At 33.6% G+C, this 22,131-nt stretch overlaps 4 protein-coding genes across 5 annotated transcripts; all 4 read left to right on the forward strand.

Annotated features, from left to right (window-relative positions):
* Positions 1 to 2,285: 2,285 nt before the first annotated feature.
* On the forward strand, positions 2,286 to 4,224 carry LOC141721313 (autophagy-related protein 8C-like). The gene is made up of 5 exons (XM_074524178.1): positions 2,286 to 2,438; positions 3,319 to 3,374; positions 3,465 to 3,517; positions 3,717 to 3,835; positions 3,914 to 4,224. Exons 1-5 carry the CDS (start codon positions 2,402 to 2,404, stop codon positions 4,006 to 4,008), a joined length of 360 nt encoding a protein of 119 aa, XP_074380279.1. The 5' UTR covers positions 2,286 to 2,401; the 3' UTR covers positions 4,009 to 4,224.
* A 1,287-nt stretch (positions 4,225 to 5,511) lies between these two features.
* On the forward strand, positions 5,512 to 8,449 carry LOC141717238 (autophagy-related protein 8d-like). 2 transcript variants are annotated; one of them, XM_074519331.1, is made up of 8 exons: positions 5,512 to 5,546; positions 5,691 to 5,746; positions 5,887 to 5,939; positions 6,028 to 6,146; positions 6,227 to 7,653; positions 7,729 to 7,773; positions 7,981 to 8,103; positions 8,190 to 8,449. In XM_074519331.1, exons 1-5 carry the CDS (start codon positions 5,540 to 5,542, stop codon positions 6,331 to 6,333), a joined length of 342 nt encoding a protein of 113 aa, XP_074375432.1. In that variant the 5' UTR covers positions 5,512 to 5,539; the 3' UTR covers positions 6,334 to 7,653; positions 7,729 to 7,773; positions 7,981 to 8,103; positions 8,190 to 8,449. The 2 variants fall into 2 exon arrangements, with proteins under 2 accessions (XP_074375432.1, XP_074375433.1); XM_074519332.1 differs by having other exon boundaries at positions 8,044 to 8,103.
* Positions 8,450 to 17,113: 8,664 nt separating this feature from the next.
* LOC141719879 (uncharacterized) lies at positions 17,114 to 18,193 on the forward strand. Its single transcript, XM_074522243.1, has one exon. It carries the CDS (start codon positions 17,114 to 17,116, stop codon positions 18,191 to 18,193), a length of 1,080 nt encoding a protein of 359 aa, XP_074378344.1.
* Positions 18,194 to 20,855: 2,662 nt separating this feature from the next.
* LOC141717239 (autophagy-related protein 8C-like) lies at positions 20,856 to 21,837 on the forward strand. The gene is made up of 5 exons (XM_074519333.1): positions 20,856 to 20,928; positions 21,013 to 21,068; positions 21,143 to 21,195; positions 21,450 to 21,568; positions 21,645 to 21,837. Exons 1-5 carry the CDS (start codon positions 20,898 to 20,900, stop codon positions 21,749 to 21,751), a joined length of 366 nt encoding a protein of 121 aa, XP_074375434.1. The 5' UTR covers positions 20,856 to 20,897; the 3' UTR covers positions 21,752 to 21,837.
* Positions 21,838 to 22,131: the final 294 nt, after the last annotated feature.

Here is a 22,131-nt window from a genome sequence, read left to right on the forward strand (position 1 = left end):
TTTTTTGGAAAATGAAGAGCCAGTGCATGTATATCCACGATGCACACAGAGCGATTACCAAGAAGTGATGAGACGTCTCCCCAGATACAACTAATTATGACAATAGATTTTACTTAAGCACAATTCTAGCTAAAAGATTTTATAAATTTAATCTTTATATTTATAAAATCTGGGGCTATTGTTATGTGTGGAATTCAGAACATGACAAGAAGGAGTCACGACATTAACATGACGGGATGCTAATACAGGAAGAGTATGAGATCGTCTTAGACAACATTAGCATGAGAAGCTGACGTCTGGGAGTAGGACTCAGTCTAGCAGCTTCTGAGTAAGTAGGAGAAAAAATAGGTAAGTTTATCTCCATTATTAACAGCAACAATTTGAATAAGAGAAGAAGTAGGAGAGGTTGGAGAAACAGAAGGAAAGCAAAGAAGATAAGAGGAGGAGTATGATCAGCACAAACACACAAAAACTCGCACTCGAGAATCAGTCCAAGAGCATCTCAATTTATGTATAACATAGTAACAAGAATATTGTCTTGATCTTCTGAGAAATATTGTATTCATAGAGGCATAATTCAACATCTTGTAACACACACATTAAAAAGATTAGTGGATCATATTTCGGTTGGGCATAAGATCCCACCCGCGGTTTTTTCCCGTTCCCGAGTTTTCTGCGTCAACAATCTTGAGTGTCTTAGTAATTTATTTTACTTTTGTTTATTCGTATTATCTTAGATTAACGTAAATCGATTTTTAGCATTTAACCACCAAAATTTTCGGTAAAAACATATACATTGATCAAACGTGATCGCAAATCACTTGGGGATCATGGAGTAGTCTAGCGGTAATCTCTCAACTACTTAAGAGGTACGGTAAGACCCTCCCGGTCAAATCATTTGTTTCTCTCATTTTCTCATTATGAATAGATGGACACAGAACTGCTACTAGCCCGAAACAAAGGAAGAATATCAATATCAAAACTAGACTCGGCAATTCGTGTAGTTTCGTTTCGTGTAATTCATATTTCGTGTCTGAGTAAGGTATTTCATGAACGAAACGAAGGTGATCCGTGTACTCGTACAATAGAACAAAACACGAAACAAAAGTTTTCGTGTAAACACGAAACGAAATGAAGTACACGGAATATTTCGTGTACTTGTCGTGTACCAACACGAAAATGAACATATATCCATACCCGTTTAAATTTTGTGTTTCATCGTGTCGTGTATTTTCGTGTTTGTGTACCGAAAAGCTGAACACAATCCATTTATTACCTGTTTAAATTTCGTGTTTCATCGTGTCGTGTATTTTCGTGTTCGTGTACCGAAAGCCTGAACACATATCTATTTATATCGTATCATTTTTATATAATTTTATCGTGTCTGTATATCAAATTTTCAGCTCTAATCAAAACATATAAACAGGAATTTATAGGTTATAATTTATAAGTAGAAAATTGTAACTAGCGAACTGCAGAAGACAAACAATGAAACAAAGGTGGTGGAGCATCTGACTTGTGACTAGGGGTGGAGATCCTTATCCGCTCCTTACGTGTCATTGTGGCATACATCTTTACTGATCTTTACATGTGCTTGGAATTTAAATATCCAGAGGCACGCTCTTTCTGTTAGGTAAAGTCTTCAGAAAAAATAAATTTTATTGGGACAATTTGATGCTTCTCAATTCATAATAGAAATGTATGAAGGTATTTTCAAAATAGTAGTAACATTAACATCTTTCTCAACAATATTTAACAACAAACTAATCATAAATTATAATTTTAAATTTAAATACTACCAAGTGCTAATTCTTTTATTATTGTAACGAAAAAAGAACAAAATTCCAACTCTACAACTTAAGTTGCAATAATCTTAATGAATTGCTTCCAAATTATTGATAAGTAAATTAAATATTGAACACATAATGAACGTAATTAAATATAATAATAATTAATAATTGATAATTCCTCCGTCTCACCCAATTTTTTGGAGGTGATTCGATACGTACTTTAAAAGTCGTATAATATGTAAAGGGACGGGACTCGTGTAAAATATAATTAATCTTAATTATTACTTAAATTTTTAAATAAAATATAATATTCAAATTTTTATATGAATAAATTTTGAAATTATATTTTACTATCAAATAAAAAAATTGTAAACAAATGTGTGGGACGAGATCGAGTAAAATAGTAAAATAAATAAGAAACTGCGAGGTGCTTGCTTGTGGAATAGACCGACTTAAAATAAAATTCCATATGTCCCCATCGTATTTTTCCTCCACGTATAGTATAAAAGGCTATACGTATATCACAATTCACAAAATTCTAACCCTAATAATTGCCCTCTTATTTTTTCAATTAGGTTTCGTGCAGTGCAAAGTGAGTTTTTTCATACGCCATGGCCAAAAGCTCCTTCAAATCCGAGCATCCTCTTGGTTTTTTTCTCTCTCCCTTTCTTTTTTATTTTCATTAAATCGATATAAATTCTTTACTCATCTATCTAATTAATTAGATTCTTTACTAACCTCTATTGTTTGTGTTTTTTGAGTTTGTTATGTTTTTTTTTTCAAATTTAATCTATTTGATCTCTTTTATACGTATATGTTAAATTACCAATTGTTTTTGGGTTCATTTATTCTGTTCATGTGTTCGCTTCTATTTTGTGTTTTTTTGTATAATTGCATGGATTATATATGTTTGTTATGCTGCCTTTGCGAGTGTTTTGTTTAATTGATTTATGATTGTGAATTGTCTCGGTTGGGTTGATTTTTTAGTGAATCACGGGCTCTGTTTGTACCCTGCATCATTGATGATTTGGGTTTGGGCTTGGGCTTCTTACTATTATTTATATTTAATCTGTTGCTAATAATACCATTTTGATCCTTTTCTTCGTCCTTTATGCTCAATGCATCTTCCAGTTTACTGCATATAGAGCTATCTGATCTGATACGACTCTGTTATACATTGTCCTGTAGAATAGTTAATTACTTGATTTATCATTTTTAAACATCTGCTACGCTCCTATTTTTTATGATCACTCTTGTTATTGCCTTATTTTTTTTAATTATATTTTTATATAATCTATGTTCGTCCATGTTTAGTCTAAAAGCTAATTTGTCTAGGAGCTTAATTGAATTAACTTTAAAGTATTGTCATAAGATCAATTTTCGTTTTATCTTTAAAGGTTCTCGTAAAACAGAAATTGTAAAAATGAGATGTGCGTTATTATTATAATTGTTTTTGTAATGTGTTAGGTTTGCATTTATTATATCTTCTAAATAATGCACATGTACTTATTCTTAATTCTGTTTCTAGAGAGGCGTCAGGCAGAATCTGCTCGCATAAGGGAGAAGTACCCTGATAGAATTCCAGTAAGATTAGAATAAATTGCTGTTAATTGCAGCATTTTGATATTCTATCGAGTACTGACTAATGTCGCATCTCTTTCTTCTTCCATGTAGGTTATTGTGGAAAGGGCAGACAAAACTGACATTCCTGACATCGACAAGAAGAAGTTAGTCATTTTTCAGAAATTCTTTTTTTTTTTGAATGCTAGGACAATAGAGTACAAACACCTGATGAAATATTTGTTTTATCTATTAGTTTCTGCAAGGAGGAAAATAGCATTAAAGTACCGTTTTGCTTGTCTATATTTTAAATTATTTGTAAATGGTTGCACATGTAATGTTGTGTAACTCTTAAATGACTTGCAGATACCTTGTTCCTGCTGATTTAACTGTTGGGCAGTTTGTCTACGTGGTACGCAAGAGGATCAAGCTAAGTGCTGAGAAAGCAATATTCATCTTTGTTAAGAATGTTCTGCCACCTACTGGTAATAACAAATCACAAAACCATGTTCTAACTTTTGTTAATGAGAAGCTCTCTGATTTTTCTTGGTTTTTTGTCACAGCTGCCATGCTATCTGCTATCTATGAAGAAAACAAAGATGAGGATGGTTTCCTTTATATGACCTACAGCGGGGAGAATACATTTGGATCTGTCTGAAAGGTTCTCTGGAGCTTGTAGCTGTATAGAAAAGACTCGTTGCAGTGGTTTAAAATTGTAAATTCTTAAGAATGCCTTGAAGGGGCACCCCCAACTTGAAAGATTGCTTGCTTTACTTAATGTCGCTGGATTTAATCTGAATGATTCGTATTTATTAGATTCGAAGTAGTCTGTGTTCTAGTGTTTAATTTTAATGAAAGAAAGTGTTTCCACTATCGTTTCTGCTTTTCAAGAGTTGATTATAATTCCTGCATATAATTTTACTATCGTATAGTGATGTGCAAACATTGCAGTATAGAATTAGATAAAGTGCGGACTACTGTTTTGAGAGTTGAGTTCAAGCTTCAATTTGAATTCAACAAAGTGGGTAATGGACGGTAGACAATGACAAGGCACACACTACTAGTAGCAGTGGTCTAGAAGTAGTTGTATAATATGTAAAGCCTCGCTGCTGGAAGAATCGTTGTTTAGAGTTGCCTCACCCACATTGCCATGCATCATTACTTGATTTGTAGGGGCATTGATCTCCTTTGCAACACATTTCGCCTGTTATAAATTCAGCTCTGTTTGGCCTTTTGATCGATAGAGAATAGAGATCTCCCTATTAGCATCTCCAATAAGGAGTTGCCAAAATAGTTGTCAACCAAATCATCATATGTCATTAAGGGGTTGCCAAAATAGTTGCCAACCAATTCATCATATATATTAATATTATATTTTTACTCTAATAGTTAACCCGAGACCAGAATATCCAATCTGGTCTAATTAAACATCTTTCTTAGTGTGCTCACTTCTGTATACCATTCTTCTCCCTTAGGTATATGTTCGTTATTCACTTCTTCCTTGTTTAAGGTGGCTGATTCCATTGTCTTAAAAGTTCGATGCCAATTCAATCCAAGATGGGGATAACTTAGTATTTCGTCGTCCTAGTGAATTGTTGCATTACTTTTTAGCACGTTTTTCAATACTAGTTTAAAGAATAGTTTCATAATATTTTTTAATTTTTTTAAATAAAAGTTTTATGTTTAAATCTTTATTTTAAAAAAAATTGAAAAAATATTATGAAACTATATTTTATAGAAATTTCGAAATATGTGTTGAATAGTGACGTAAACAGTGGGGCGGAGGGAGTATGTATTATCTAATTAGATAAGCTTTCCTTGTGTACAAGACTGTGCAAGTCTTTTTATATATTATAAAAATTAAAAGGTTTTTCTATTTAAAAAACAATTTATAAACTTACAAAATTATAAATGAATAGTTTTTAATTATGTCAGTTAGAAAAAATTATGCGACGCAGGGAGGAATTAAAATTTACAGTAAATCAACAAAAATATCCCTTATACAAGGGGATTAAAAAGGAACGCACATAGTTTACTTGTGGAAGAAGATTTTAAGAGTCATTATAACACAAGGAATGAGATATCTTTTCTGCCAAGGTATAACTTATAAGAAGGGGTGTTAAATAGCTGATTCAATTATCACAGTAATTAAGTTAATGGAGTTCGGGAGCAGAAAAAATAATCTGAACATGAACAGTAAGAAACCTGATGTTTTGGATCATATTTTAAAGGGTTCAATAATATGTGCATAAGAATTTTTTATTCTTGTAATTTTTTAGTTTTGTACTCTTTTAATTTTTCTAATCATGCGCTTATCCTTATTGTTAATTTTGTTCGTAGAGGAGCTGCAGGCAGAAGCTGCTCGTATCAGGGAAAAGTACCCTGGCAGAATAACAGTAATATTAAAATTTTATCGTCAGAATTATATTTTAATATGCTGCTAATTTTTTGATAAACTCTTAACTACTTGAACTATCCAATTGTGCTCTACTGATAAGTACCGACTAATTAAGCATCTCTTTCTTCTTCCATGTAGGTATTTGTGGAAAGAGCAGCGAAAACTGATATTCCTGACATAGACAAGAAGAAGTTAGTTATTTTTTTTCGGAATTATGTGAATTTTCTGAGCTCTTTTTGGATGTATATATGTTGTCTAATTTGTAAATATGACTTTTAGGTTCAGTGTTCCTGGTGATACAACTGTTGGGCAGTTTGTCCACATTATACGCAAGAAAATAAAGCTAAGTCCTGATAAAGCAATATTCATCTTTGTTAAGAATATTCTGCCATCAACTGGTAATTAAAACTCGCAACACCTTGTACGATATTTTTGTTCATGAGCAACTCGATCTCTGATATTTTTGTTTTTGATCCAGCTGCCTTGATGTCTGCTATCTATGAAGAGCACAAAGCTGAGGATGGGATCCTTTATATGACGTATAGTGGCGAGAATGCATTTGGATCCAGTCTGAATGGTTCTTAGGAGCTGTGGCTGTTTAGATTTGAGTCGTTACAGTAAATAAAAATTGTAAAAATTCTAATGAATGCCTTAAATGGGAATCCTAACTTAAAGATTGCTTACTTTGCACAATGTTGCTAGATTTAATTTGAATGATTCGTATTTTGCGATTGGAAGTAGCCTGATTTGTAGTGAGTGTTTAGCCTCCCCTGAAACGGATGGCGCTTTATCTTGAGTATGATTAATTTGCAGATGAAAGTGTGATTTGCCAAATTGAAGGTGAAATATTCAAACGTTATTAAAGTCTTTTGTTTTTCAACATTGTCGTTGCAATTGAGCATTTAACAAGTCGAAACTGGTTTCTTTTTAATTGTCGTTTGATTACATTTTTAAATAAATAATATGGAGTGTTATACATGTTACTCCGGATATGATTTGTGATCTGTGAGACTATGACTGCCACGGTATGAATGTTTATTATTCGGTATTTAAACTCTGATTGTTGTTATCTGATTCTAAATCACAAACTATATTATCAGTTCAATTGAAGCTTACTGAAGTATCTCTAAAAAGAAATGGAGTTATTGGAGTATTTTAGTGCAGCTGTGGTGGTGTAATTAAGTCCAAAAACAAAATCTATTAATCTAGTACGTGTACCGTATAAAACTTATTTATCGGACGGCTGCTGCGTGGATCGTATCCATGCTCTCCCGTAGCTTCTTCATCCCGACAGATCTTCCGTTGTGTCAGCAGTTGAAGACGATGGTCGTGACGGAAAGCATTGGTTGATCCATACCAAGAAGCCTCGGGGTTGTAGAGAAAGGATGATTGCTTCTTATATCAACATTGTAGCTTCTGTGCTGGGAAGTTTTGTTTTTATTATTTTTCTACTTATATTAATATTATGTGTTGTTATTTACCTCATGTTATTGAGGGGAATATTTATTTATCTGTGACCTGATTTTTTATTATTATTTTCTTGTTGGGAAATATCATAAATACTTTTGAATGACGATACTGGGACATGTTTGCTAAAGAGCTGTGCTTGGTTTTAGCATCTCATCATATACCCGGTGTAGCACTTACCGGATGAACAGTAATAATTAATGATTTGTTGGTTGAAATAGGAGAGCCAATCATTGATGGGCAGGTTCTACCCTATCATCCCAAGCATCATGATCTTTATCATAGAACTGCCAAGGCTATCATACAGGAGATTAAGGATGATCCTAATGGAAGTCTTGCCCATGCCGCTTATGAGAAGATGCTTTTACATTATTACTCTAAGGAGATCAGAAAGCTCAACAATGAAGGCAAAACCCTGATGTTAAAGGGGCTGTTGCTGTAAGTTGTTGTATACCCTTTAAAGATTTGCTATCAACTTTTCATTTTAATAAGAAATGACTAATTGAGTAACAGATGGCACAAGCTGCTGAGGAGAAATGGAGGTCAATGACAGATGATGTGAGTAATTTCATATCTGAAATGAAATTGATTACATGTTTTAATTTATTGTTTGCAATGTCAAGTATGTGTTGATTAAGTTTTAATGTTTGTTATGATTTTCTTGGGGGAAATATAGGATAAGTCTCCATATTTCTGTGCTGTATGAAAAAAATAAATCTTACGAGAGAAAGCAGGTTAATTTTTTTTGCCGTCTTTTGTATTTAGTTGGTTGGTACGTTTGAGCTACTTAGTTGCGGAAGTTACTGGAACTTAAACCTCTATATACAGGCCGAAGGGAGTGATGAAGAGGAATCTGACAAGTCCTAGTCCAAGGTTAATAATGATAAGGTGCGTTTGAAATCAAGTTATTAGCATCCCGTAGAAATGTTTTTAACTGTCACCGCTGCTAAATTCATTTTGCTTGTATTTTGAAGGAGCAAGAAGATATTTGAACCATTTTGGTATGGAAGACGGCATGTTCTAGTTAGCTGCCTTATGTTATGCTAATTACATATTGTAACCATTTCAGTAGTAATGCATTCTGTCCATATGCTTGTTGTGGCCATGTCCGCGCTGTTTATCTTGATGGCTTATTAGTATGTCCAGGACTGGTACTGTGTAAAAAATGGTATTTTGTTTCATCTATCTTGCGTATGACTCTATAACAGAGCAATGAATGTAATACTGAAGTTATTTCTAGTTATGTGTTATATGAATGACTGCAGATTTATATTTAGTCGAAAGCTGAATTTGGTGTCGAATTGATCGGACGAGTCTTAAGCTGCATTTGCTGTTTGATTGACAAGATGCTTTATATGTTGGTTGAAGTATCATATATGCTTCTTTTCAAATTATTACACTTAACAGCAATTGAGGAGAAAGGGCATGATGTCTCAGTCTCAGATTAGACTTAATTCAACACTTCTCTTCAGTAGAGCTAAATATCTATCAGTCTCTGTAACTAGTGGCACTGCAGCAATATTTGCAGCTACTGATATTGCTGATCCACTGCTTGATCTATAGGGACTGTACATGCTACATACAGGTTCTGCATGATAGATTTGATGCCATTTATAAACATAAATTCAACTGATAATTCGCGGTGAAATCTCTGTTTTCTCTAAAGATTACGAGCATGCTGAGAGCAGAGGTAGAAAAGAACAGTCGTGCGAGTTACCAAAGTCATCAACCAAGGCATTAACGGGTGAAAAAAAGAATCAAAAAATAGAAATTTAATTTTTATACATTATTGTGATGTTGTCACTCGCTAAATTATTTTCTTCGAACAGGCATTTTGTTTTGAACTATACAACAGAAAAACAAAGTTGAATTGCTGCAGAGCCGCTCATATATAAAAGATGCTGGAGACATTATTTAAAACACATTCCAATGAGCTGTTAGGGGACGGCTGCAAGAATACACTTGAACAACAATACCTAATAGTAGATATTAATTACTTTTAACGAAAAAATTACATTCTAATACAAAAATTAATTAGAGCCTAATTCTGAGATAAAAGTTTGTTGGGTGATATTTGGCAAGTTACAGAAATGGGTAATAGTTTAGTGAAAAAATCCCCAAATTTAATGTTTGGTGCAATGAATTTTTTTTGTCATCGTATTAGTCTTTTGTCATCTTCTTAATCATTAGTTATCCATCTCAATAATTTCAAAAACTAATATCACTCTTTATGAATTACACAGAGAATCTGATTGCTTCTATGAACTATATATCATTAGGGGAGGAAGAGGGGGACTGGCATTGGAACCAGAGGAACTGGTGGGCAACGATCAATTATTTTATGGTTATGATGCCAAACTCTGTGTGGTCGCCCGCTTCATCTCAGATGGCCGCGTAGATTTTCAGGCCATGCAACAAACATTGGTGGCTCTTAGGAAATCAGGGATGGGCATATACATCAAGGATTTAGAAGCCAATCTGTTTCTTTTTCAGTTCTATCACGAAGTCGACATCAAAAGAATAATGGAAGGCTGCCCATGGTCATTTAACATGAGAGCTCTGATAATGGCAAGAATGAAGGAAGGAGACAACCATCGTAACGTGGATTTGAATAAAATGGACATATGGGTTCAAATATATGATCTCAAGGCAGAGCTTATGACTGAGAGGATTCTCAAACAGGTTGGTAACTATATCGGAACGTATGTCAGTTCTTGTCCTTCAAATTTTGTTGGTGTATGGAGAGACTATCTTCGAGTTCAAGTTTCAATAGATGTCCCTAAACCCTTAAAAAAAAGAATGAAGGTGAGAAAAAGTGGAGAGGAATGGGACGGGATAAATTTCAAATACGAGAATGTTCTCCCATTTTGCTTCATCTGTGAATTGTTGGGACACTCTGATAAATATTGCAGCAGCTTATTCGTTACAAAGGAGAGTGACATTGTTCGACCTTGCGGTGAATTGATGCGTGCACCTTTCAGACGACATGTAAAGTCTATCGATGCCAAATGGTTATGTAATGGGAGTGAAGGTGCTGACCGGAGAGCAACCAGAGAAGGTTCTCAGAATTCGTTCAAAGGGAGTGGCAATAGTTACGATCCACGTTTTACTCCTGTAAGTCGGGGAACAGATATCGAGGGATTGAGAGACGGAAGTAAAGTTGTTCAAAATGTTCAAAAGAGCGGGATACCATCATAACAGAAACTCATAACACTGTAGCGAATATCATGCCAACGAACATAAGGAAAGAGGTTATAGTAATAAAGTCCAAAAAATGTAGGACTGAGGGTAATGTGGATGACCCAATGGGCATGTCTATTGAGGTTATGATGGACTCGGAAGAGGAGGATAATGTGAGCAACAAACAGTCAGACCCAGAAGATAGAATGGATTCAAAAAACGTGTCAGGGGCCAGTACTCAAGGGGGTACTCGCCTAGCATTATGAGTATTATCAGCTGGAATTGCCATGGGTTTGGGACCCCATAGGCTTTACAATTCCTTAAGGAGATTGTGCTACAAAAAAAAACCCAACTTTATTTTTTTGTGCAAAATTATATGTAAAAAAGATATTCTTGAGAGAGTCAGAAATATTCTAGCTTTTAAAGGCATGGTAACTGTGGAGTCACATGGTCACAGTGGTGGAGTAGCGTTTCTATGGAAGAATAAGGATGATGTAGTGTTGAAATCTTTGAATAAAAACCATATTTGTGACGCCCTCCAAACCCGAGTCAGAAGTTTGGGGTTCACAACACACCCACAATATATAAACCTGTATATAAAATATTATAAGCAAAGACCCTTTTTTACACAACTACGGATCACAACAGGTTAAAGTATGAAAACAAGCCACCATATTTACTTTTATTACATCGTACCAAATCCCAACTAGTTTAACTTACAACTGATAGTGAAAGCATTCTTACAAGCTCACATAACTCAAAACTAAACATAAAGCTCCCGCTAGATCGATCCAACTTAACCTGGAATTCTAGCTCGCACACTGGCTGGGAACCCTCGCTACCAACAATTTCCTTTTTAACTGTAGAATAACATAAACATATTTGCAAGAGTGAGCTAATTAGCTTAGCAAGTCATAATAGCAATAACTGAGGTTAAACAACGATCAATTGAAATGATTCAGAGGAATCAAGTTTCTTGTCAAGTAATCATTAGAATTGGATATCCATTTTAAATTTTAAAACCAAGGTTAGGCTGCTGATCAGTCACGCACTAACCCCGAACAAGGCACACAACTTTGCTCTCTATACTGGATCCAAGGCACATATTGGCCAAATATGACCACGAATCTGGTCTGACCATGAATCTGATCCACATTTATAAAACCATCCAATTATAAATCAATTATGATAATCATTGTAATTCAATAAAACAGAATCATAACTAACATTGATAAAGCATTTATCTCAGAGCATAAAACATTTCATAGGTATCACCAGGGTATATCAATGATAGAGACGTCATAAGCTTTTATCTACCCTTCGTTTTACCCAAATCCGATTTACGAATTGATAGTTATGACCAAAACAGTCAAACAATAATCACATAAGCTGATTACACAACAATCAGATCACATATAGCAACACGTAAGATATTTGATCAAAATAATTTTTCAAAGGAGATTCAAGGTTAAAATGATTTTTCTGGTATTTATTACGAATTTTTGAATATTTTTCGGAATTAAAACGGGTCAACGAATCATTTATAAGCAATTAAAAGGGTTCGAATACCTGAGCCTGACTTCAAAATCATTAAATAATAATTATCGAGCCTTGAACATAATTTAGAAAAATATTTTAAAGCTCGAAACTATTTTTTGGAATTTCTTAAATCAAAAGAAATAATTAAATCCAATTAAATAATCAATTAGATTTAATTAATAACTAATTAAATCAATTAATTAATTAATATTTAAACTAATTGACTAGTTAAATAATTAATTATCAACTAAAATTAATTGACTAATTAAATAATTAATTATCAACTAAAATTAATTGACTAATTAAATAATTAATTATCAACTAAAATAATCTAGATTTATTTTTGAATTAAAACTAATTTTTAGAATTAAAAATAATGAATTTTGGAATTTTAAATAATTAAAATTGATTTTCTGAAAATAAACTAAATAGAAATATGATTTTTAGAATTTTTGAAAACAGGAATACAATTTTTGCAAGATTTTAAAATAACAGGGACTGATTTGTAAACTTTTTACAAATACGAGGGCAAAGTGATAAATTACCACCTTCCTCGTCCAGCTCGCCGACGGTCTTCATTAACGGCGACCCCGAGCTTTTCCGGTGACTGAAAAACAACCCAGAAGATCGTCAAATTAACAGAAATTAAAGTCATTGCTTCCAAGAACTCATCTGTAGACTTAATTCGAGCAAACAACACGTGGTTCGACCGGAAAATCGATCGGAACTTTCCGACGTCGCCACGTTCATTTTTCCGGCCAACCAGTTCCAGGTACCCTCCGTTTATCATACATATATCAATCAATTCAATTTCCAACTATCTATTCATTGGTATAATCAATTTAAGCTAATAACCCTTGAATCAAAAAATCCTAAAAATCAATTAAGAACATTCACACTGTTAGGTCACACACACTGTAGAAGGGGGTTGAATACAGTGTATACTACAATCAAATCGAATTAAGAACACAAGTATGAAACACATAATAATCTTATTAATAAAACAGTATTACAATGGAACTGTTCTCTCTCAGTGATGAACAAATATCACGAGAGCTGCTAGGGTTACAATGAATAATATTCTCGATTAAGATAACACTTATAATGTAAACCCTATGCTATGTTTATATACTACACAGTTACAAGATAATCTTCTAATCGATATCGAATATGATTCTGTATCTTAAAATATATCAACTAGTTATCTTTTCTTCCAAATCTTCTATTCTTCATAGAATTCTTCTCCATGCATATCTCTTCTTGTTTTAGGCTTGATCTTCTTTCCTTTCAATCAGCCGCCTTCCTTATCTGAATGTCTTTCTTAAGTCCTGATATTATCTCCTGATAAATATCTTCTGATATCTTAAGTTCTGACTTCAGTATAAGTACTAATTTCCAGTTAAGTCCTGATTTGTCCTGTTGTTCAAGATCTGAAAACTAAACACAAATCACTATTAGACATGACATCACAAATATATCTAACACATACTATATAAACCTTAATTTTATTATTTCGAGAATCAAACTCAATTTTATATATGTTATTGAATACCAAATTCAACATATAAGATACCAAAATGACCAGAATAAAATTATCTACAAGATACAACCATCAAATCACACAAACAACATCATAATCAAAAATTCATATTTTAATCATAACTAAATTCGAATTAAAATAAATATATATAAAAATACCTTTGATTTCTGCAGTGAAATTGATTGTAGATTCTGAAAGTACTTTTCACGAGCTTCGATTCGGTTACTCACACGCTTGATTTCGATTTCGATAACGCCTTCGTTTTTAGGTTTGATTCTGAAGAACGCGACGAATATTCGAGTTTTTCTCTGTAAATCATATAATTTAACTGTTTTTTATGATTATCTGTATAAAATAAAATAAGAAAAATGCTATTTATATTTACGGAATATTAGCATCCCGTTGGATCATATCGGATCCGAAAAAAGATTACTTAGCCGCTAAGTAACCATAAAAAATGATTTAATTTGATACTAGTTTTGGATAATTATCAAAATCGGGCTTCTTATAATACACCCTACGAGAAGATAATGTAATAATTTAATCAAAATATCCCGTCTCTAGAGAATACGGGTTTTATCGATCTATCGAAATGACTATCGTATCGGAAATTTTGCACTGGGACTCGTACGGGTCATACCGTACTCCGGATCGAAAAAGTCAAAACATGGAAAATGTTCAGAATAATCAGATTAGGTTTGGAAGGAGTTTACGAAGACTTTCAGGTTGTAAAAACGCAAAAACGGTTGAAGTTGGACGATTCTCGGCTATACAAAATAGTTTATAATTACTCGAAAAAATAATTTATTAAATCTATAAATCCTTTAAAAAAATCATATAACAACATATAAATTACCAGAAAAATATCAAAATTATCTATACTTTATTTTGTACATATAAAAATTAAAATACTCAAATTCTATCACATATAAACATCCAAACATCAATTCCAATTACCACATGATTCACCAAAATTCACATAATAATCATATAATTATTATTTATTGATAAAAATAATTACACGATATATCTCGGATATTACAATATTGATGTGGTTATCAAATCGCAAGAAGGTTGTGAATACAGATTAACTGGTATTTATGGGGAACCAGATAGATCAAAGAGGAAAGAAACCTGGGATTTAATACGTAGATTGTCGTCAACCAACACTCTACCATGGTATTTGATTGGCGATATGAATAACGTTCTCTCTCAAAGAGATAAGAAAGGTGGCAGACCATATCCTCAGTATTAGCTACAGTGCTTTTGAGATGTTCTCAATGACTACAATTTAACAGTCATGGATCTTTGTGACTATCAGTACACGTGGGAACGTGACTCAGGTTCAGAAAATAAAATAGAGGTTCGTTTGGACAGGGCACTTGTGAATCAAGCTTTCCTCAGTTGGTTCACAAATGTCAGACTCACAAATTTAGAAGTCACTACTTCTTATCACTGCCCCTTATGGTTGGAAACTCATATTGTTACTCACGTAAAGTTAACAAAAACTTTTCACTTCGAAAACACTTGGTTAAAGGAACCTATGTGTTACTAGCTGGTTGCAGATGTGTGGAGTCATGATTTAGATCAATTTTTTTTAGAAGCTTTTGCAGTGTTCAAAAGTATTTTCAGCATGGGGTCGAGAAATCACTGGAAGTTTCAAAACGCCCATAAATAGGTGCAAAAAAATTCTGAAAACTCTTAAAGGGAGGAGAGACGCAGACTCTCTAAGAGTTGCTTTAAAAGAAAAGAAGAATTTGTTCGAAACTTATGCACAACAAGAGGGTTTTTGGAGGCAAAGGTCCAAGTAACTTTGGCTTCGTGAAGGAGACCAAAATAGCAAATTTTTCCACCTTGCAACGAAGAAAAGAAGGAAGGCTAATCAAATCAGTTTCTTGCATAATAACAATGGTGAAAAAGTGGAATGGGGTACTGGCTTAGAAGAAACAATGAAAGGGTACTTTTCTCATCTCTTCACAGCCACTGATACGGAGTGGGAGAGAGTCATTTATTGTGTGAATAACAAAGTGACTACAAGGCAGAATATAATGCTATTGGCTGTGGTCGATGAAAAGGAGGACAAAGATGCATTTTTTAACATGCACCCGGGCAAGTCCCCAGGCCCAGATGGAATGAGCCGGGGATTCTACCAGAAGTGCTGGCCAATTGTTAAAGAAGATGTGGTTAGCTTAGTGAAGCAGTTTTTTGACACAGGTATCGTTAACGATCAACTTCAGCTTACTAATATAGCTCTCATTCCTAAAAAGCATAGTCATGTGGTAAAGACAGATTTAAGACCTATATCTCTTTGTAATGTAATATACAAAGTAATATCAAAGGTCTTAGCTAACAGGTTGAAGAAAGTTCTTGACGATATGATTTCAGACACTCGGAGCGCCTTTATCCCTGGAAGGTTGATAACTGATCATATAATGGTTGCTTTTGAGGTCATGCACTATATGAAGCGGAAGACCAGAGGGAAGGAAGCTTGGATGGCCTTAAAACTCGATATGTCAAAAGCATATGATCGAGTCGAGTGGAATTTCTTACAAGTTATTATGTTGAAAATGGGTTTCAATCACAAAGTGGTAGTTCTGTTCATTAGTTGCATCTCTTCAGTGAAATATCAAATCTCTCATGCAGGGCGGAATTTTGGTTCGATTGTTCCCACAAGGGGCTTTCGACAGGGTGGTCCCATATCCTCTTATCTGTTTTTAACTTGTATAAGAGGCCTTACAGCTCTTATAAATGACTATGAGGAGAAAAGTTTTATCAAAGGAGTCAAAGTGGCACGCTCTGCACCTCTTATCTCCCATATGTTCTTTACCGACGATTCATACATCTTATGTAAAGTAAGTATGGACTGTGCTGACAATGTTTTGCAGATGCTTAAATTATTTGAGAAAGCTTCAGGTCAACAGATTAACGTGGATACGTCTTCAATTTTTTTCAGTAACAATACTTGTAACTCTCTAAGACAGGAATTGTGCCACAAGCTAAAGTTTTGAGAGGCTACTGATCAAATTTTGTACTTAGTATTGCCAAATATTGTGGGAAGAAACAAGTCTTCAATGTCCGTGTACCTTAAAGATACAATGAATGGTAAAATTGTGGGTTGGGACAAAAAAATATTATCGAAAGGTGGCAAGGAAGTGCTGCTAAAAACAACAGCCCAGACCTTACCAAACTTTGCTATGAGCATATTTCTTCCACCATTACAACCGTGTCAAGATCTTGAAAAGTCTATGTGCAAATTCTGGTGGAGGACAAGCTCGAAGAAAGAAAGAGGGATTCATTGGAAGAGTTGGAATAACATGAGTAAGAAGAAGTCAGAGGGAGGTATGGGTTTCAGAAATATCCGGGATTTTAATGTGGCATTACTTGGAAAATAGGGGTGAAGATTACTGAAATATCCGGATAAATTGGTAAGCGGAGTTTTCAAAACTCGGTATTACCCTGACGGATCATTTTTGAATGCTAAGATTGGATGCAATCCCAGTTACATTTGGCGAAGTGTGTTGGAATCTCGGTCAATTTTGAAACAAGGTGTTGGATGTCGAGTCGGTATTGGGCAGACTATTAGCATTACAGAAGATCCTTGGCTGCCAGTTGTAAGCGATCCATATATATGTACCAGAAATGAAGCCATCTTTAATCAGAAGGTTTCATCTTTTTTTGGAGATTGACTCAAACTGCTGGGACGAGGAGCTAGTCAATGACGTTTTTAATATTAGAGATGCCAACATTATTCTAACTATTCCTCTAAATAATAATGTGGAGGACACATGGTACTGGCGTCGAGAAAAGCTAGGCAATTACACAGTGAAGAGTGCTTATTTGATGATTCAAGAGAGCAAAACTGATCAACAGTTGGAAGCTAACTCAGGCTTTTGGCGGAAGCCGTGGAACTCAGAAATTGCATCAAAAGTTAAAAACTTTCTATGTAGAGCATCATCGAACTGCTTGCAAATAAAAGATTTGCTCTGTCAAAAGCAAGTGCAAATTTCAGTCATGTGCCCGACTTGCAATGCTCATAATGAAACTATTATGCACTATTTGGTGTTATGTTCTTTTGTTGCGTCTATGTGGTCATGTCTTAATCTCCCTCTGTTAACTGGAGAATTTTCTTTGTTTCCGGAGTGGCTGCATCGGGTCTTTGAGCAACAGAGCACGAAAAATGTTTACATCACAGTAATGGTATGTTGGATGTTGTGGAAAAACCGGAATGACTTAGTGTGGAATCAACATAGTCTAGACTCAGCTGGGGTGATTGAATCAATAATGTCAGTTCTTAACCAATGGAGAAGTGTTCAAGACAAAACTTTTGACCATTTTATGGGGTATATGACTCAAGAAGACGGAGACGGACACTGGAACCCACCATCGTTTAATAGCGTTAAGATCAATACTGATGCAACCATCTTCAAAGAATCTGACTTATACATCCATGTTTTTGTCGTTCGAGATCATAATGGGAGGTTAATCGAAGCAGAATCAAAGTGCAGACGAGGTACTATGAGTCCAGACCTGGCAGAAGCTTTGAGCGTAAGGGAGGCGTTGAGTTGGTTGAAGGAGAAAGACTATGGTAATATAGTCATTGAATCTGACTGCTTACAAGTTGTGCAGGCAATAAGAAGCTCCTTTATTTGCGTTTCTTATTTAGGAAGAGTAGTGAGTGAGTGTCATTGTCTACTTGTAAGTTTGAGAAACAAAACGTGATGTTTAAATTTATTAAACATTCAGCGAACAGTGTGGCTCACTACCTAGCGGGGTCCAATTGTTCTATTGCTGATCGTAGTTGGAGGGTGGGAGATGTCCATCCTGAATTTCATAATGTACTCGTGAATGATCTTTGAAAGTAATGAAATCTATTTCTTTTGTGACAAAAAAATATGTTTAAACCCGGATTAATGGTAAAATTTAATGGGTCAATGATAAAAAAATTTGTTAGCTTGAGGCCCATTTTATCAACTAAATCCAGCTAATTATACTTATTATTTTGTTTAATTTTATTTTAGCCCGGGGTGATTATTATTTTATTTTAGACCGAATGGATAATATGTATTATTTTGTTTTAGTTTGATGATATTATATCGACCCCACGAATTTTCTTTCAAATTTTATTTTGTTATAGTTCGGTCCAATAATATTATGCTTTTAGCGGGATAAATAATATTTATTAATTTTTTTAGCCCGATTCTTCAAATCCAACTAACTATATGTAATTTTTTTAATTTTTTATTTAAAATTGGATCGACAGTATAATTTTGTTTAACCCGCCCGGTAGCTTGATGACATTACATCGACCCCATGAATTTCCTTTCAAACTTTTATTTTTTTATAGTCCGGTCCAATAATATAATAATTTTAGCGGGATCAATAATATTATTATTTTATTTTAGTCCGTTACTTTAAATATAACTAACTATATGTAGTTTTTTTAATTTTTTATTTAAAATTAGATTAATAATATAATTTTGTTTAGTTCATTCGAGTGAATTTTATATATTATTTTGTTTTAACAAAAATCATTAGACATATTATATTTATGTCATGAGTATTTATCTATTTGCCAGAGTGTTTTATTTTAAATATTACTATAATTACGGTGACCAGACCGACTATCAACCAAATTTTCATTGTTTCATTTTTAATATAATAGTATAGATATATATTAATTGTATGTCTACGTAATATGAGAAGAAAACTCGTAAAACTAAACTATAGGGAGTAGAATATTATTACATAGGACATGGAATGATAAAAGAAATACGGTCTGCGAGGGAAAAACATAGCAACAGTTCCATATAATTGAAATCTGCTCTATTTTAAAAAGATTATCATATATATGTGTAAAATATATATGTGTGTATTTACGGGAAGGTTGGGGGTGGCCAAAGCCTCCACCCATCCTTTTTTGGGCCCGCCTCCGGGTGGGAGGATTTGAATTCGAAACTATTTTCTAGATCGAAGTCTGAAACTATATTAAGTAATTAATCGTTCTAAAATCTTAAAATACATGATATTAGAAGGCATGATATTATACTTTTTAAAATTTAAAATTTTAAGAATGAGTTTTTATAAAGATGAGGCAGAAGAAATGCATTTGACGAGGCATTACTTCTACGGCTTTACACATTTTTTGGTGCTATTTGTAATATAGTTCACCGGTGTTTTATTGTGTACCGTTGTTGGATAAATAAATAAAAGTTAGCAATTTAGAGCATCTTTAATTGATAAAAATCCTTAACTATAAATATGTCAAACAAACAATAAATATATATTATAGAGATCGTGTAAAATTTAATCCACTCCGAGTGTGCATTCATGTTAGCTAAAATTTTAGCTAACTATTTTATATTGACTATATTTGTCGAACATATATGGACGTACATAATTTACTTATCATATCAAAATTATGCATTATGTTTATAATAACTTAAAATGATACAAATATATTATTTTTAAAATACAGTCAATCATTATAACCAACTCCATCAGAGTAAATCAACTACAAGTTCGACAAATTTTACATAATCACTATTTATGTCATTTTAGCCAACAACATTGGAGGTTGTGATCGAAAATACAAAATTAAATGGATAACAAATTTTAAAGTCAGAGTACTAAATTGAGCTCAAAGCCTCAAAGACAGAAACAATTTCAAATTTTATTTGTACAATATACCAAACAAATAAATATGATATAAAATTTAATTTAGGATAATATCACGAATGGATGAAAAATTACGTGAAATATAAAATATCCAAATTAAAGAATATGACTTACCTCCATCTGTAAATTTAAAAACAAAGGGGTTAAAATTGGGAAAATGGGGAGATTGATCGAGAAAAGAGAGTAATGTGAAACTCTTATAGGAGAGAAGAGAGAACTAAGAAGAAGTATTTCTTGAAATTAAAAGAAAAAATTGCAAAACTTTTGGACCCCGGTACGCTCAGCACTAGTAGATACGCCACTGCTTAGTTCACAATTTCACATCTATATTTTGGCCAAGAATATGTACAAAATTAACATTTCATATTGAACCCCTTGAAAAATATTTTTTTTATTATATATTAAAATCGGCACATACTACCTCTGTTTCATAATTTAAGTTGTCCATTATTTAAGTACTACTTTTCACGAGATAAAATTTGACTCCTACATTCAGCATATTATAAAATTAAAATATATTATAATAAATGCGTGATAAAAAAACAATTTATAGACTTACGAAAAATTACAAGACAAAATCATGGGACGCATAAATCAACAAAAATATCTGTTAGACTTGGACAAGGGGATTAATAAGGAATTAATGAAAATTAGACTCGTTATGACACAAGGAATGAAATATATTTTTCTGCCAAGGTATAAAAAGGGGTGTTAAATAGCTGATTCAATAATCACCGTAATTAAGTTAATGGAGAATTTGGAGATGAACAGTAAGAAACGTGAGTGTTCAATAAATTTTTGTTCTTGTATTTTTTTTAGATTTGCACTCTTTTAATCTTCTAATCGTTCGTTTATCCATATAGAGGGGCTGCAGGCAGAAGCTGCTCGCATCAGGGACAAGTACCCTGGCAGAATAACAGTAAGAATTATATTTTTATATGCTACAAATTGTTTTTTGGGACTAATGTCGAATCTCTTTCTTCTTTCATGTAGGTTTTTGTGGAAAGAGCAGAGAAAACTGATATTTCTGACATTGTCGAGAAGAAGTTAGTTATTTTTCGCAATTTTGTGGATTTTCTGAGTTCTTTTTCGATGTATATTAATAAGAGTCTTACCTCTTTTTTTTTTACCACATGTGCAATTACAGTGAATCAATGAAAATTGAACAACTCCGAGCACTCCAACCCAAAGCCCGTTGCGTAGAAAGTTTAAGGTGAGAGAAAATCCGGATATATTTTAGGTAGCTGAAATATGTAACCTTATTAGGCTTGCTCTAATGTTTGTAAATATGAGCTTGTAGGTTGATTGTTCCTGGTGATATAACTGTTGGGCAGTTTGTCCACATTGTATGCAAGAAAAACAGGCTAAGTGCTGATAAAGCAATATTCGTCTTTGTTAAGAATATTCTGCCATCAACTGGTAATTGAAACTCGCAACACCTTGTACGATCTTTTTGTTAATGAGCAACTCTGTGATATTTTTGTTTTTGATATAGCTGCATTGATGTCTGCTATCTATGAAGAGCACAAAGCTGAGGATGGGATCCTTTATATGACGTTTAGTGGCGAAAACGCATTTGGATCCAGTCTCAATGGTTCTTAGGAGCTCTGTAGATTTGAGTCATTGCAGTGGATAAAAATTGTAAAATTCTAGTGATTGCCTTAAATGGGAGAAAGTGTTTCCACTAGTCATTCAGTTATCCTGATCTCCGCGAGTCGATTATTTGTCTGCATTGTTGCTGAAAATATAACTGTTTATAGTTGCGTATCTTACAATTGGATGATCTACTTTGCATGAGCTTTTGCCTGTTACAAGTTCAGCTTTTCTGAGTGTCGCTGGATTTTATTTAAACAATTCGTAATTAACTGATTCGGATGAGCCCGTGTTCTAGCTTTCGCCTGTTACAAATCAGCTCTATTTGACCTTTCAATCAATACAGATCTCCCCAAGGGGCTGGGTTCTTCCTAGAGTTTTTCATGTAA

The sequence above is a fragment of the Apium graveolens genome, chromosome 4, assembly GCF_009905375.1.
Source record: "Apium graveolens cultivar Ventura chromosome 4, ASM990537v1, whole genome shotgun sequence".
Classification (NCBI taxonomy): Eukaryota; Viridiplantae; Streptophyta; class Magnoliopsida; order Apiales; family Apiaceae; genus Apium; species Apium graveolens.